The sequence below is a fragment of the Microcebus murinus genome, chromosome 3, assembly GCF_040939455.1.
Source record: "Microcebus murinus isolate Inina chromosome 3, M.murinus_Inina_mat1.0, whole genome shotgun sequence".
NCBI lineage: Eukaryota > Metazoa > Chordata > Mammalia > Primates > Cheirogaleidae > Microcebus > Microcebus murinus.
In genome coordinates this window covers 92,025,803-92,040,538 of record NC_134106.1, presented here as the reverse complement: position 1 = coordinate 92,040,538, position 14,736 = coordinate 92,025,803, and the positions used below count along the sequence as shown (strand labels likewise).

Sequence of the window (14,736 nt, the reverse complement as noted above, 5' to 3'; positions counted from 1 at the left end):
CAATCCTTCTGCCTCAGCCTCCCAAGTGGCTGAGACTACAGGCATGTGCCACCATGCCCGGCTAATTTTTTCTATATATTTTTAGTTGGCCAATTAATTTGTTTCTATTTATAGTAGAGATGGGGTCTTGCTCTTGCTCAGGCTGATTTTGAACTCCTGTCCTTGAGCGATCCTCCCGCCTCGGCCTCCCAGAGTGCTAGGACTACAGGTATGAGCCACGCACCTGGCCAATGTGTTGGTTTTGATTTTTGTTTAATGTAATTATTTGTAATTTGCCTAAAAACCTGTCTAAAGTATTTTAAACTAATGTTTATATGAATTAAAAAAAAAACATAAGAGAGGTAGAAAGTGTGTTTAGAACTTATATAGTGGGTAGAGAATATGAATATGAGTACAAATGTCTTCCTCAAAACTGATAACTTACCTCTAAGACATCATATAGTACTTCATCGAAAATATTAATGAACACAACATCTTTTACTGACTGCAGACTGGCTGTGCTATAATCCCCGTTAGGAGCCCTGTAAAATAACACATGACCAGGGACTGTGAAAAACAGGCAAAATACAAATGATGAACACTGTTCAAATGTCAACATCTGAAAAATACCCAAATATGAGCATAGATGTAAGGATAAAAAGCAGTGCTTTTATTTCCAGGGTTTATCTTGTGCAGGGATTCTGTAATGTGATATCTACATTCAAATGGAAAGAACATTAGACTGGAGGCTCCATGCAGAGAGAAACCCTCTGCTGGCTTGTCTCGATGGGTCTCACCGTCACCCTTCACCCCAGAACCCGGAGTAAGCTTTGCAGGGAGCCAGCTTGCCAGAACTCAGCGGGGTCAGAGGACAGGCTGCCCGGCCTCTAGCTGACACTGGAGGAGCTAGTATGTGGACTTCCTAAGCAACTGGGCTCCAGAAGGTGCTTCTCCAGCAAGGCCATTCCCTAGTGATAAACCTACTGTTCTATGGCTGGTTGAGTGGTCCCTGCCTCCCACTCACTTTCCCCGTAAATAAGTAAAGCCAATTCAAGGGTGAGTTTTGTTTCCTGTGATGTAACCTACCCTGGGTCCAGCCAAGGCCAGCCTAAGCATGCCTCTCCTTGGCACAGCTGGAGACTGGGGTACTGTGTGCATTTTGTTGAGCATTTGCCCTTAAGTTATTTTGTTCTTTTTGCTTGCTCCATGTATGATAGTGGGATCTATCCCCCTCTTCTGACTTCACCAACTCTAATGCTTACTCTGTCTCTAATTTGCTGTGTGACTTTAATTAAGCCACCTTTCCCTCTTTGTGTTTTAGTTTCTTCTCCATACAAGTAGAACTTGGGCCAGATAATCTCTAAAGTCACTTCAAGTACTGAAATAATAAGAGCATTTTAAGTATATAAGTCCTTTGAACAAGGTTCTGAAATGCCTATGTATTTCTGGTGAGGGAGAAAGTGTAATTTATAGGAAATAAGCAGTTTCAGATTTACTTGAGGAGATGTGAGGAAGCAAGGAAAAAGTAGAGTAGGGCAGTAGGCTCAAAGGAGTGAAAAACTTTGGGCTATAAGAATCCAGAGCCTGGAGAGGAGTAGAGTATCTTAACAAAGGACTTGAGTTTCACAAGTTGGACACTTTCCCATTTTTATTTTTGAATGAGGTCAGCTCTAGTACAAGAGGGAAAACACTTGGTATCAGGACACCTGGTTCTTGTTCCAGCTTGCCGGCTACAAAACCTTTCACCTTAGCCATTTCTCACTGAACCCCTGTTTCCTTCATGTTTCTTCAAAATATCCTATCGTTCTCTAAAGAGGAAAATATGCTTACCTAAATGGAAGTTCAAGTTCTTCATTCCAACTGGGGTTTGGTCCTTCAGCTGTGGTTGTGTGGCAAATCGTTCGTTGAAAAGAGACTTCTACAAAAGGACGTACTAAAACCTGAAAATCAAGAGCAAATCCTAAGAATCCGTAATGACTAGTTGAATTGTTTTATTATTAGCAAAAGTAGAATATGTTTGCTGAATAGTGTGTTTTCAAAGAAAATGAAGCAGAAAGCAGAGCATTCATGAAGCGTATAGGTGATTCTTAAAAACCTAAGGGGCAGGATTCCAAGCTGAAATCCTGCACCTGGGTCTCTCACCTGGCCGAGGGGGTAGTCAGCACTGTGGGTGGGGCTTCGTGTGTCTGGGGAAGCAGCATGCTTTTCCCTGAATGTCCTTGAAGACCTGGATGGCTGCTGGAATTTGCTAGGAGAGAAAAATGTATGAAAGAAATAAATGACAGGGACAGTCTAATTATACACGGCCCCGGTGGCTATGGTAACAGACATTCTTAAGCTTGTTGACATTTTAGAAGGCTTTCAGTATGCTTGAGTCCCCCTCAGTCACTTAGTGATTACTAGAGCTTTCCCCAACTTCCATTCCTAGGCCTGTGTGTTTGGCTGAGAAGAGAGGAAAATGTTTCCTTCTGTCTTCTCCTCCCCTCCAGGGAATGACTGAGTGGGGACCTGTCTCCCTCCATAAATGAGAGCCTCAATCCCTCTCAGGCAGGAGGTCCCGACCTTCCTGACCAGCCTGCCCTGCCCCCGCCCAGTCCAGGTTCTTTTCCACTGTGTTTTCTTTGAACCTGCACTCTTTAGTGACTCCAAGCTACATATCCCACGTGAGGATCTTTCTCTGGGCCTGCAGAGCCTCTCTGGGAAAGGGAGGTGCAGGGACTCCTAGCTTGAGTTAGGATCAGCGAGCAGGTCTTACCCTCTTCTCCGTTCTCAGCTGCCATTCTTAAAAAAACAAATGAAGGTCATCTCCAGAGAGCCTCTTCCAAATACTTTCCACCTTCCTGCTAACAACCCACTTGCATATTTATACTAAACTTTATGGTTTGCCAAGTATTTCACATTCATTACTGGGCAGAGTACAAATGGTCTCTTTTTTTTTTTTTTTTTTTTGGGGGGGAGAACTTGAAGTAGAACAAATGGTCTCTTTCTTACCCATCTGCTACCTTTTCATAGCTAAGTGTACAGACAAACTATGAGACAATATAGGCAGAACATTTAACACAACAGCTACTAGAGAAAACCCCCTTTTTTTGGGGAAAACCATCAGTTACATTATTAAACAAACATTTGTTTAGTACCTGCTATATTTTAGGAGCTGTGTTAGACTCTGGGATTCAAGATGAATAGGATAACACTTCAGCTCAGACTACACTGGAAGGAAGACATGTAAACAATCTCAATAAAGTGAGATACACGTTGACTAGAGGGATAGGTGTAGGCTGTAGGAGCACAGTGAGGGAGGAGAAAAGTCCTTTTTGGTTGGATGCACGGGTAGAGGGTGAAGATTTGGGCAGGCTTAATGGAAAGTTTATACCTGAGCTGTCTTAATGCATCACCATTGACTTGTGTAGCATGTAGGATCAATTCTCCTTCCTTGAATTATTTGAATGAAATGATTTAACATAAAAATATTGTATAGAGACAAAAAATAAAAGAAACACCTACAGGCTCTTTTTAAAAAGCAGCCTTTCACACCACAGTTGAGCTTCGAGGCAAACAGGGAAAAGGATAGGTAGGCCATGGACTCAAGAAAGCAATGCCACAGTAGAGATTCAAGGGCTTACATGACATTTACAAGTAGCAAAGCAATAGGAATAGCTAGTGATGGTAAGATGTTCTGAATAGGTCAAAGAATTAGTAAAGAAAAGTAGGGCGAAATAATGGGGTAAGAGGAAGAAGCGAGGGAGAAATAACTTAAAGGGAAAGAGCTTAGGAAGGAAAGAAGATAGCAATGGCCAGAACAGTACACTTCTATGGAATCAGTGTTGAATGATCTTGGCCAAGCCACTTGCATTCTCTTTGCTTCCATTTTCCATTTTACAAAATGGATACAGTAATAGTAGTAAGAGTTAAATGAATTAATGTTTGTTAATGTGTCTAGTATGGTGCTTAGAGCATGGTGAATGCACGATAAATGCTACTTTCTTTCATTACACTGGTAAGGGACTTGCAAAAAGAAGTTTTGATTCTTGGTCCCCCCTTCTCTGTTCTCTAAGGGCATACAACTCATCTTCCCTATGGTTGAAGGCTCCTTGTGGCCCCCAGGGTAGTGAGCCATGGTGGTTGTAACTCATTTTTCTGAACAGATAAAAGGAAGTGACATTTTTAAGCTCATAGCATGTGTGTTTCAGAACCTTGGACAGATGCCTTTTTCTGTATCTGCCCAGCTCATACCTACTTCTCTGAGAACTGTCCCTACCTTTCAGGGCTGGTGCTTCTGACTCTGTCTCTCTGGCTGTAGGCAATTAGACCATTGATCGACACCTGACCAAGTTAGCACTCCCAGACTCCCTTCTAAGAAGATGATGCTTAGTTGGTGGTACCCTGGCTGCATGGACCACTTCCATGACATAAAGAAAAATGAAGCAAACTCGGAGAGAAACAAGTGGGAGAGACAATGGGACCTCAGGAGAACCATCTTACTCCCTGCAGTCTACCATGTAGTTCAGCTGTGCCTCTTGTCCTTGAGTTCTATGAGATGTCCCATTAAATCCCACCTGTAGCCTGGATTGACTGAATGGGCTCTACTGCTTGCAAACAATAGGGTCTTGGCTTCAGCAAGAACCCCTAGACCCCTGCTGAATAATAACTATGTTAAGAATGAGTGATCAACTATAAAGAAGTGGATTGACTTGGCTGGGATCCTGCACTTTCCATTCCAGGGCTGTTTGGGGGGTTCTCACCTTGCTGTTGGCTTCCTCACTGGAAGGTCATAAGCCCGGATTATATTCACCAGCAGCTTTATGTCTCCATCAGACAGGTTTTGGGCTGTCACCTTCTTCCGACCTTTTCTCCTTGGCCTCAGTGGTCGCTTTTGTTCGGCCAGCTTGAAAAGGTTTAGGCCCAAAATGCTAACGATTACAGAACATGATTAGGATTCTAAGGAAAAGAAAGGTCCGGAAAATTGTGAGATGATTTCCCAAGCTCTGCCCCAAGGTCTCTCACAGGCCCCTGAAAACTCTTTGTCCATTTAAGGAGGGTGGAAACAGTGTAGAAATCCTCCCAAATGAGGGAGAACCTACTGCATGGATTATTAAAATTTATTCTAGGTGCTACTTATCAGAGGAAGAAAAGCCACATTCTGGCCCCTACATCTCTTTACTTGCCCACCAGTCCCTCAAACTCCCTGGTGCCCTCTGACCCTTCACCTTGGCTCATGCCAGTCCCTGCATGAGGAATGCTTCCCTCCGTCTTCCACACCTGCCAGTTGATTACGGTTCTACCCGTCCCTCAGGGCCGGTGCCTCCCTTTCCCCTAGAGACCCAGCCCATCTGTTGGAAGCCTCAAGCTCCCTTCACATGACTGCCACTGTGTACAGCTGCTTGGGCAGTTCCCAGAGTAGGTTGCTCTCTGGAGTTAGACAGAACTGGGTGTTAATCCTGGCTCTACTCTTTGCCCTTGGGCAAATTATTTCACCTCTTTAAGCCTCTGTTTCATCATCTGTAAAAGGGATAATATTATAATACCTGTAGGGCTTTTGGGGTTGTTGAGAGGATTAAATGAGGAGGTGTGTGTAAAGCACCGTGGCCCTGGTCTAGCACTTAGTAGATATCCTAAAATGGCAACTAATGGGGTCATGACAATGATTATGATGGCGGTGTTATGGTGAAGGAAGAGGCAGAGGTGGGGCAGGATGAAGGGGGTGGGAGGAGCAGAAGGGTACTTCTTGTATCTCTCTCTACCTTGCACTGAGGTGACGTGCAATAAACACTTCCTGGAGGTTGAAAGCAATAGAGTCAGTGAATCATGGGAGAGAGGTCCACAGAGCAAATAAAGTCTGGCTCAGAGACTAAGCAGAAACACAGATGTGACTTTGTGTCTGTATCTGGAAACTGACATTAATGATTATGCCAAATGGCCACTGAACAAAGCCAGCTTGTAGAGCCGGCCACAGGCCACAGTGCTCGTGGCTCTGCGCTTACCTGCCTCCCTGTTGAGTGTGAGAGCTGGCTAAGCAGTCTCTTGACTGGAGCATCTCTTTGCAAGAGGCACATACCAGGTAAGGATGAGGGCTCCGCAGCTCTGTCTAGGCACCATAAGGAATCCCAAGGAGTTTCCAGGAGCTACTGTTACAGTTTCTTCTCCAGAATTATTCACAGAATAGCTACCATTTATAAGCACCTTCCATGTATCAAGAAGAGAACTAGGCAGGTCCCTTATATATAGTATTTCTAATCCTTGCAAGTATAATATTTACCCCATTTCTCAGATGAAGAAACTGGAGGCGCAGAGAGGTGTTATGGTTTGCTGAAAACTCCTTAGTCGTAGGAAGGGAACACAGGTTCAAACTCAGGTCACTCTGACAAGATAGCCCGTGTTCTTTTTTTTTGAGACAGAGTCTCACTCTGTTGCTCAGGTTAGAGTGAGTGCCGTGGCATCAGCCTAGCTCACAGCAACCTCAAACTCCTGGGCTCGAGTGATCCTTCTGCCTTAGCCTCCCAAGTAGCTGGGACTACAGGCCATGTGCCACCATGCCCAGCTAATTTTTTCTATATATTATTAGTTGGCCAATTAATTTCTTTCTATTTTTAGTAGAGAGGGGATCTCGCTCTTGCTCAGGCTGGTTTCGAACTCCTGACCTTGAGCAGTCCTCCCGCCTCGGCCTCACAGAGTGCTGGGATTAGAGGCGTGAGCCAGCGCGCCTGGCCTAGCCCGTGTTCTTAATCACTCTGCCAGGGCACCCACCTAACACAAACTTGGGGGCCTCAGAGACACAACTTTGCCAGGGGTCCTAACATGACAAAGGTCTTTCTTTATCAATACTTCATCCCTCCCCTGGAGGCAACTCCTCCCGTGAGACTCCAATGCCTCCACAGCAGCCAGCATAGGAGCACCATGTTGGCTGGAAGCATTAAATACAGAAACATCTTAGTTTAAAGCCAAGAACAAACTGAAATTAAAAGAAGAAAGAACATACCCTGAGCCTTCAGAACTTAATGCAGAAAGTAATGCAGAAAAAAAAAAAAAGAAGGAAAAGAAAAGAAAAAACAGCATGAAAAATCATCATCTAGTCTAGGTGTAATTTTCATGGCTGTGAAAATATTCAGTGACTGGACTTGGGCCTGGAATGGAGAGAGGTCCTGCATGAATTTACGTGAGTGTAGCCTCCCTTCTACATGTGGATGGAGGTAAAGCCAAAGAAAGGGGCTGCCATGGATAGCACAATTTTTTGTCTCCTTTTCAAATTGATGGGGATAGAAAGTAAATACATAGAAAAAACCTTTTTAGGAGACTTAATCACAGTAAAAAGATTGTGAAGTTAGTGGACCACATAAAACCAATATAGGAAGTTGTGTTTCACTTTTTATGTATCCAACCTAGTTGAAGCCAGTGAGGATTACTCGAAATAATAGGGTCAATCAAGGAAATACAGTCAATTCCCAACTTCCATGTAAATATCCTTTTTTCTCTGCTGCCCTTTACCCTCATCAAACACATGCACCAGCTCTCTGCCTCCCCAGCGGCAGTGCTGGAACCAGGCCTCCCCAACCTACCCCAGAACCTCAGTGGACGGGTCTCAGCCACCTCCACTGCTATGTGATGGGAGGCTAAGGGAAAGTCTGGCCCTGGGAGATCAGGGAAGCAGGAGGAGTACATGCAGGAGGGAAATGCGTCCAGCTTTAGTTCAGCTGGAATGCGAAGATGGCCGAGGCTGCTGAAGTTGATTGGCAAGTAGTGGGAGGTGGGATGGTCTCTACTGGAATGTGATAGGAGAGGCTCCCGGGTGACTTGTCTTAATAGAGATCCCTTAACTAATGTCATTAGGCATTAATCAGGTTTAGCAGGTTTCCAGCATTATTCTGGGCCCAAATGCATACAAGAACAAATAATATTTTTTATAAGAAATGATAATAATGGCTTTGTTTTATTATCTTTACCTGATATTGGGAACTTCTTCTTCTACTACCAAATCAGCAAGAAGAAAATGTTGTTTTGCAATTAAGAAACGATTTATCACTGATTCTCTAACCTGGGGAAAGAAATTAGCTTTATTTAAAATGTTCTTGTTGTTTAAACTTCATAGGTCACTCCCTACACTCTGAGTCTTTGCCTTAATGTCACCCAGCTATTAATTTTTTTCTGAAGCTCTGGCCTCCTTTTGCTGTAAATCCTCTAGCTTTCTGAACTAGACTAAAAGCTCCATAAAGGCACGGGTTGTTATGTTTTGTTCACTGCTATATTCGGACCTGGATAAGATCTTGATATAAAGAATAGTAAAGTTTTGCTGAATCAATGAATTAGCAATTACAAACAACAAGACCAATTTCAAAATACACACAATTGAGAACTTTATCTTTACTTATTCCCTTATTCACAATGATTTACATCCTAATTTAAATAAAGGATGACCTCTTAAATGTCATAATCATATTTTTTATATATGAGCCATAAGATAGATAAACTGTATGGAAAAAATGCATTGTACTGATTGTAGCATTTCTTAAAAGATTAAGTTTATTAAAATAAGCAAGGAGGGAAAGAAAATAAAGAAGGAAAAAAAAGGAAAAAGGACAGACTGATATTTCAACTTTAATTTTTAGTATTCTAGTGTATAAGGGCAGTTAGTATGTGGTTTAAAAACTTTTGTTTTTTCCTGATTATAAAGGTAAACATTGTAATGTAACATTCAAATGCAAACATTCAAATATTAGAAAAAAATTCATGACTTAGAAATGGAGTTCTTTATATTATACCTCATTTAGGATAACCACTGATAATAAACAGGTTTATATCCTAGTGGTTTCATATATTCGAAAGGTGAAGAAAGTTGTCAATTACGTGTTTGTATTTATGAGAAAGTAAGTCTAGAGAGCTTAAGTGGCTTGCCTAAAATCACATACTTACAAGACAAAGAACTTCCCATCTTAGGATGTTTGCTCTTTTTCTTGTATGAAGATACAGTTTTAAATGATTTTTCTTACCTGCTGGAGGTACTTGGCTACCACGGCCCTATGGGTGTCTATGTGGTCCTTGGTTTCAATTACATTTCTGTCTCGTAACCGTTTCTCATAGTCCTAAAATTAAAAGGGGGTAATAATTTTATGATTTTAAAATGCTCTCCAATGCTCTTCTTAAGATTAGGGAATTATCACATGTGGTTTAAGTTTTAAAGTATGGTTCTAAACATTTCTTCCACCTTCTTCCTAACTTTGACGCAGTAATTAGGATTATGAGTCAGTTTACTGAACTGTTTTAATAATAGAGGAGAATTCTGTACAGTAGTTACAAGTTAAAATGTTCATGGAGGAAGAAATAGAGGCCACAGAAGACAACAGCACATTGTTGCAATTCAAGAAGCTAAACTCATCCAAACAACTTAGCCAACCCCCTTGCTTAAGTTTTGCCTTTTCTATTTTAAGTAAAGCAATTACAAAAATCGTGAGAAGCTCTAATTAAAACATTACCATTATCACATAACATCTGGCTGCAGCTGACTTAGGCCATCTATTTGGAGGAAGGTGACGGATACTTTTGGCTTTGTTTGCTCAGGCCTTTCCCTTTTTCTGTCAGTAAAATTATGTGTGCCCCAGGGAACTGCTATGTTCTCCTTTAAGCCAACTCTGGTTGCAGTTGAATACCCAGCAGTGGCATCTAACCCAGGCGTGGTGACATGAGCTTCTTCCTAAGATTTTTGAGTTTGAGGCAAGAGGACACACCTCTCTCTCTCTGCTGGCTGAGGCCACTCGATGTAAACTTGGATGATGTTGGTAACCATGTGGCCAAGTTGAAAAATCCCGGCTGCAGAGGAAGAGAATGAAGCCAACACACCAAAGAGGCCCCGACAGGACGGGAGGGGTCCTGGCAGCATGCAGGCCCTGGATCCAGGGGTACTTGAGGCACAGAGACACTCCTGCGATTCACAAGTTTTTAGGTATTTAACCTTATTTTGGGGATTTCATCATCCAGTTAACTCCCCTTGGTGCCTAAGGTAGTTCAAAGTTGGATTTTTATCTCTTACGATCACAAGTCCAAACTAACATAAAGAACTAAATAACCAAAAGTATTCTCCAAGAATAGTTTCTGCTTGAAAACAATCTTAATATTAATTTAATAAACTTTTATTTTATTAGTTTAATAAATTATTAATTTGATAAAAATATTAGTATTAATTTCTGAGGGCTCTCCATTTGCCTCATCGAATACAAGCCCACGTGTCTGGCTCTCACTGGCCTGCCCCATCGACATAAGCCTGTTACCTATAATTCCTTAAAGGCTCCTTCTCCCCACACCTGCCTGCTTCTCTCTGCCCTTCTCTGAGTCTTTGCCCCTTCTGTCGCCCTGGACAAGGATGGATGCCAGCCCTGTTCCTTCCTCCCTACCCACTCCAAGGCTGTTCGACTCCTATCCATCCAGTTTTCCCTGAGCACTTTACCACCAGGTACATGGTGCCTAGTAAATACTTACTGCATGAAAATGAAATTGAATTCCTGACGAAGGTAGTAATAATTAGCCATATTAACCCTTTAAGATATGTTCAATCCTATAATTCTGTGGGCAGTTTAACCAATTAACTTGGAATCCTGGTTACTGGTTGTTTTACATGTCATTATACTGAGGCAAAGAGATTATTTAAATGTTGAATTCAAGAAAAATAATGATGGCGGGGCGCGGTGGCTCACGCCTGTAATCCTAGCCCTCCGAGAGGCCGAGGCAGGTGGATCGCTCAAAGTCAGGAGTTCGAAACCAGCCTGAGCAACAGGGAGACTCTGTTTCTTCTAAAAAATAGAAAGAAATTAATTTGCCAACTAAAAATATATAGAAAAAATTAGCAGGGCATGGTGGTGCATGCCTGTAGTCCCAGCTACTCGGGAGGCTGAGATAGAAGGATTGCTTAAGCCCAGGAGTTTGAGGCTGCTGTGAGCTAGGCTGATGCCACAGCATTCTAGCCTGGGCAACACAGTGAGACTGTCTCCAAAAAAAAAAAAAAAAAGAAAAAAAGAAAAATAATGGAAAGGTTATATATAAAGGTCCTAGTTGGATGTAGTGGTACTTGTCTGTAATGTCAGCTATCCAGGAGGCTGAGGTGGGAGGATCACTTGATCCCAGGAATTTGAGACCAGCCTGGGCAATGCAGCAAGACCTCATCTCACATACACACTCAAAAGTGCTATAAAGGAGAAACCAATATTACTACTGAGAACATAACAACAATTAAATACACATATAATAGTATAACTAAGGACATTTACTTAACCTCTCTAGGAAATTCCAGGCAATTTCTTACCTGGAATACCTTTTCCATAATTTCTCGGTCATATACGGGAATTTGCTTATAATTTCGGAATTCTGGCACCTGTTGGCTTCTAAGATGAAGAAGCCTGAATCGTTTGGATCTATTCAATTCTTCATCTGAAACAAAATTAAATTCCTGTTGCAGCTGTTCCAGTCGAAAGAAATCAGGGACATAGGATTCACCACTGGTTGCAACCTATAAAAAAAATAGAAAATGCAAACCTCCAGATAATGGGCAAATTTCATCCAAAGAAACCTGGCTCTGAGCTTCTGGGAAGATTTAACAATTTCAGATTAAAAGACTTGGAAGACAAAATACATTAAAAAATAATAGTAGCTAGGCAGATGCTATTATGTTTATTTAATAGCTATAAAAGGTACCACAAATCATTTTTCCAAAAAATAAAAATTATTGTTTTACTTTTTTGGTGTACATGCTTCCCCAAAAATGCTATTATGCAAATATCCAGACTGAAAAAGGAGAGATATCAGACCCCAGTGTATCACTAGAAATAAAGTTACTCATATATACACAGTATATATAAAATCTAATATATATCTGACTTTTTAATTTATTTAGGCACATATGTAGATAAAGTCCCCAGAGGCAGCTGGTCAGCTTCATTGGCTCCATGGCCATGCTTTCCTTTCTCTGAATAGCACCTCACAGCCTTGGTCACTGAGAAAAGTGAGCCAGAGATGATCCAGGCAAGCTGACCTCCAGGGCTCTGTACGTTGTCACAGGAGGGACAGCTTCGGGACACCACTGCACAGCTGAGCAGGTGTGGGCTGCCTTTACCCAGGTGCTGCCTGACTCTCTGCTTGGTGCTTTGCCAGTTGTGACCTCCTTCTGGTCTCGAACTCCTGGGCTCATGTGATCCTCTCACCTTGGCTTCCCAAAGTGCTGGGATTATAGGCATGAGCCACCACACCTGGTTTATGACCTCCTCCCGGGGACAGGGAAGGCCAGTGCACAGAGAGATGCTGGAGCCTTGCTTGGGAAAGGTGGCCCTGCTGTGACAATCCTGGTCCATAACAAGAGACGCCTCAAGAAGGCATCCCTGTGTTTTTTTCTTACATAGAAAAGCACATGATTAAAAAGGAAATGATGAATGTGATATGTGTACTATATTACCACTAATTGAAAGATAATGAAAATGTGATTTGAAAACTTTACATGGACTAGACTACACGTTAGGCGATATGGCCTATTTTTTCTAATATTTCTATTATCCACATTAAGAAGCATCGTGGTGGAAGGAGAGTTTATAAAGATAAAAGTCAGAATAAACCAAACCTTGTTTTGGAACTTAGAAAGACTAGAAGCAAAATGAAAAGTTTCATACTGGTTATAATTAGCCTATTGATGAACTCATACTGATAACCACGATCATAAGAATGTGTTGCTGTGGCCAAACCCTGGATCATCTACTTGTTTATTATGTTTTCATGTGAATTATGAAGTTGCCAATAAAACCAATTCCATTTTATACCAAGAAAAATAATTTGCTAACTAATGTTCCATTTTATTTACAAATTCACTGAAGAAAAATTTTGAATATCATGGTAGATACAAGCAATTTATCTGGTAAATACTTAAGTGAAATCTAAATGATAACCTAATTAATCATCAACAAGAACAGAAACAAAACAAAGATTTCTTAAAATGCCCCGTCAGTACTAGAGGGGAGTACTGTGCTCTGAAAGGAGCAAGTGCTCTGAATTTAGATTGATGACTTAGTTGTGTGACCTCAAGCAAGTAACTGAGTCCTTTGAACTCAGCTTCCCTTTTATAGAACAGGGAAAATAAAATCTTTCTATGAGGGTTTTACAGAGGTTAGCAGTAAGAATAACAACGACAACAATAGCTAATGTTTACTGCACGTGTATTGTGCCTGGCTAAGTGTTTATCTGCAGCACCTCATTTCCTCAGCACCAGCCTATGAGGAAGGCACTGGCTTAGAAGCATTGGGAGTTTACCTTGGTCCCATAGCCAGGTAAGCAGCAGAGCTGGAATTTAAACTTGTCATTTTACCCCGCATTCATGTTCTTAAACAGGAAAACATAGTGTAAAAGAAAATGTGTATTAAGGAGAACATAGCGTGAAAGAAAACGTGTATAAAAGACCAAGCTGTTTCTATCATTATCAGGCCAAATGGAGCAACATTGTGTTTGCCTCTTCCCATATTACCGAGATTAGCTGCATCAAAGGGGCATTGTTGGGGTCATTTGGGTCCAGCTTGGACTCTGCTGCCCACTTGGCCAACTTTTTCATGTCTGTCACTCCTGATGTGCCAATAGATGAGATGGCATCTGCTCTCTTCAAAGCACTGGAAAAACAAAAACAAAAACAAAACACAGTTGATTCCATGAGGCTGACTTTACCACAGAGCAGTCTGCATGCACCAGCACCACAAAATCCCAGGGACAGCATCGCTTAAGGAAGTTATTGTCTTCCCCGAGAGACAATGTTATCTTAGGAGGACTTTTGCCATTTTTCTTTGTTTGACAATTGCTATCAGGAAATACCAATGGAAGGAGTGCAAATATGATGCATTCCTAAAACTCTGCCCAGTGCACAAAAGCCTCCCCCGACCAGATGCCAGCCCGCCCATCCCTGGATCCCAGCCAGTGAGGAGGAGCCTCTGCATCTGGTGCAGGAAGCCCCAGAAGCTTCATATCCTGGGCCACTGGGGTGCACTGTAGCTGAAGACAAACTAAAAGAAAAAACAACCCTGAAACAATGAACTTATGCACTGACATTGGACACAGGGAATCCGAGGGAAGCCAAAGTGGGCAGCACGGTTGACCTGGGGCGTTATTAACAGTCCTGTATATCTTGTTACTAACTTAGGTTGGATTTTACCTCCTCTCCTGAGGAGTTTGGCAGCTTAAATCCCCAGGAGATTTCTCTAGCACCAAACACAAGTGAAATAAATGCAAAGTTCTTATGCTCAAAGGCAGAGCCCTGCCTCCACTGGGAGAGTCTTCTGCCTTAGAAAGTGCAGAGCAGCGTCTCCTTGTCATTTTTTGTCCCATGGATGGAGACGGCATCAAGGAAACAAGGCAAGCCTTGTCTGTGTTTCCATGTGTGGAAAAACGACACTTTCCAAGTCACGGACTGTGCCCGTGTCCTCTTGGTGATCAGAATAAATCTTTTTATTTTAGAGACGAGGCAACAGAGGCCTGCGGTGGTGAAATGATGGACTCCAGAAGCATCTACCGGGGAATGACAGAGGGAGGCTCTGACAGGGGAAGACCCAGGCCAGGAAGAGATTCATTGTGAAGGCTAAGTTCTTTTCACTGTCTCTGGCACTGAAAAGCACTCAATATTTGTTAGGCTATTAATATTTTAATTTTTACTTTAAGAACAATAAAAAAAAAAAGACCCTTGAAAATACTGGCACCTGACAATAAAAGGAGAGAATATGATATTCCAGGCTTTCTATCCCGTGGATATTTTTA

At 42.0% G+C, this 14,736-nt stretch overlaps 1 protein-coding gene across 3 annotated transcripts in view; it reads right to left on the bottom strand.

Annotated features, from left to right (window-relative positions):
• CC2D2A (coiled-coil and C2 domain containing 2A) overlaps positions 1-14,736 on the bottom strand; it is a 110,466-nt gene that overhangs the window by 25,282 nt on the left and 70,448 nt on the right. For all 3 annotated transcript variants that reach the window (XM_012737565.3, XM_076001102.1, XM_076001101.1), the window contains 8 exons: positions 13,463-13,601; positions 11,264-11,467; positions 8,961-9,053; positions 7,917-8,008; positions 4,722-4,889; positions 2,122-2,227; positions 1,810-1,919; positions 425-521 (listed from right to left, as the gene is read on the bottom strand). In XM_012737565.3, the coding sequence (XP_012593019.2) occupies positions 425-521; positions 1,810-1,919; positions 2,122-2,227; positions 4,722-4,889; positions 7,917-8,008; positions 8,961-9,053; positions 11,264-11,467; positions 13,463-13,601 (1,009 nt within the window). The remainder of the gene's footprint in view (positions 1-424; positions 522-1,809; positions 1,920-2,121; positions 2,228-4,721; positions 4,890-7,916; positions 8,009-8,960; positions 9,054-11,263; positions 11,468-13,462; positions 13,602-14,736) is intronic.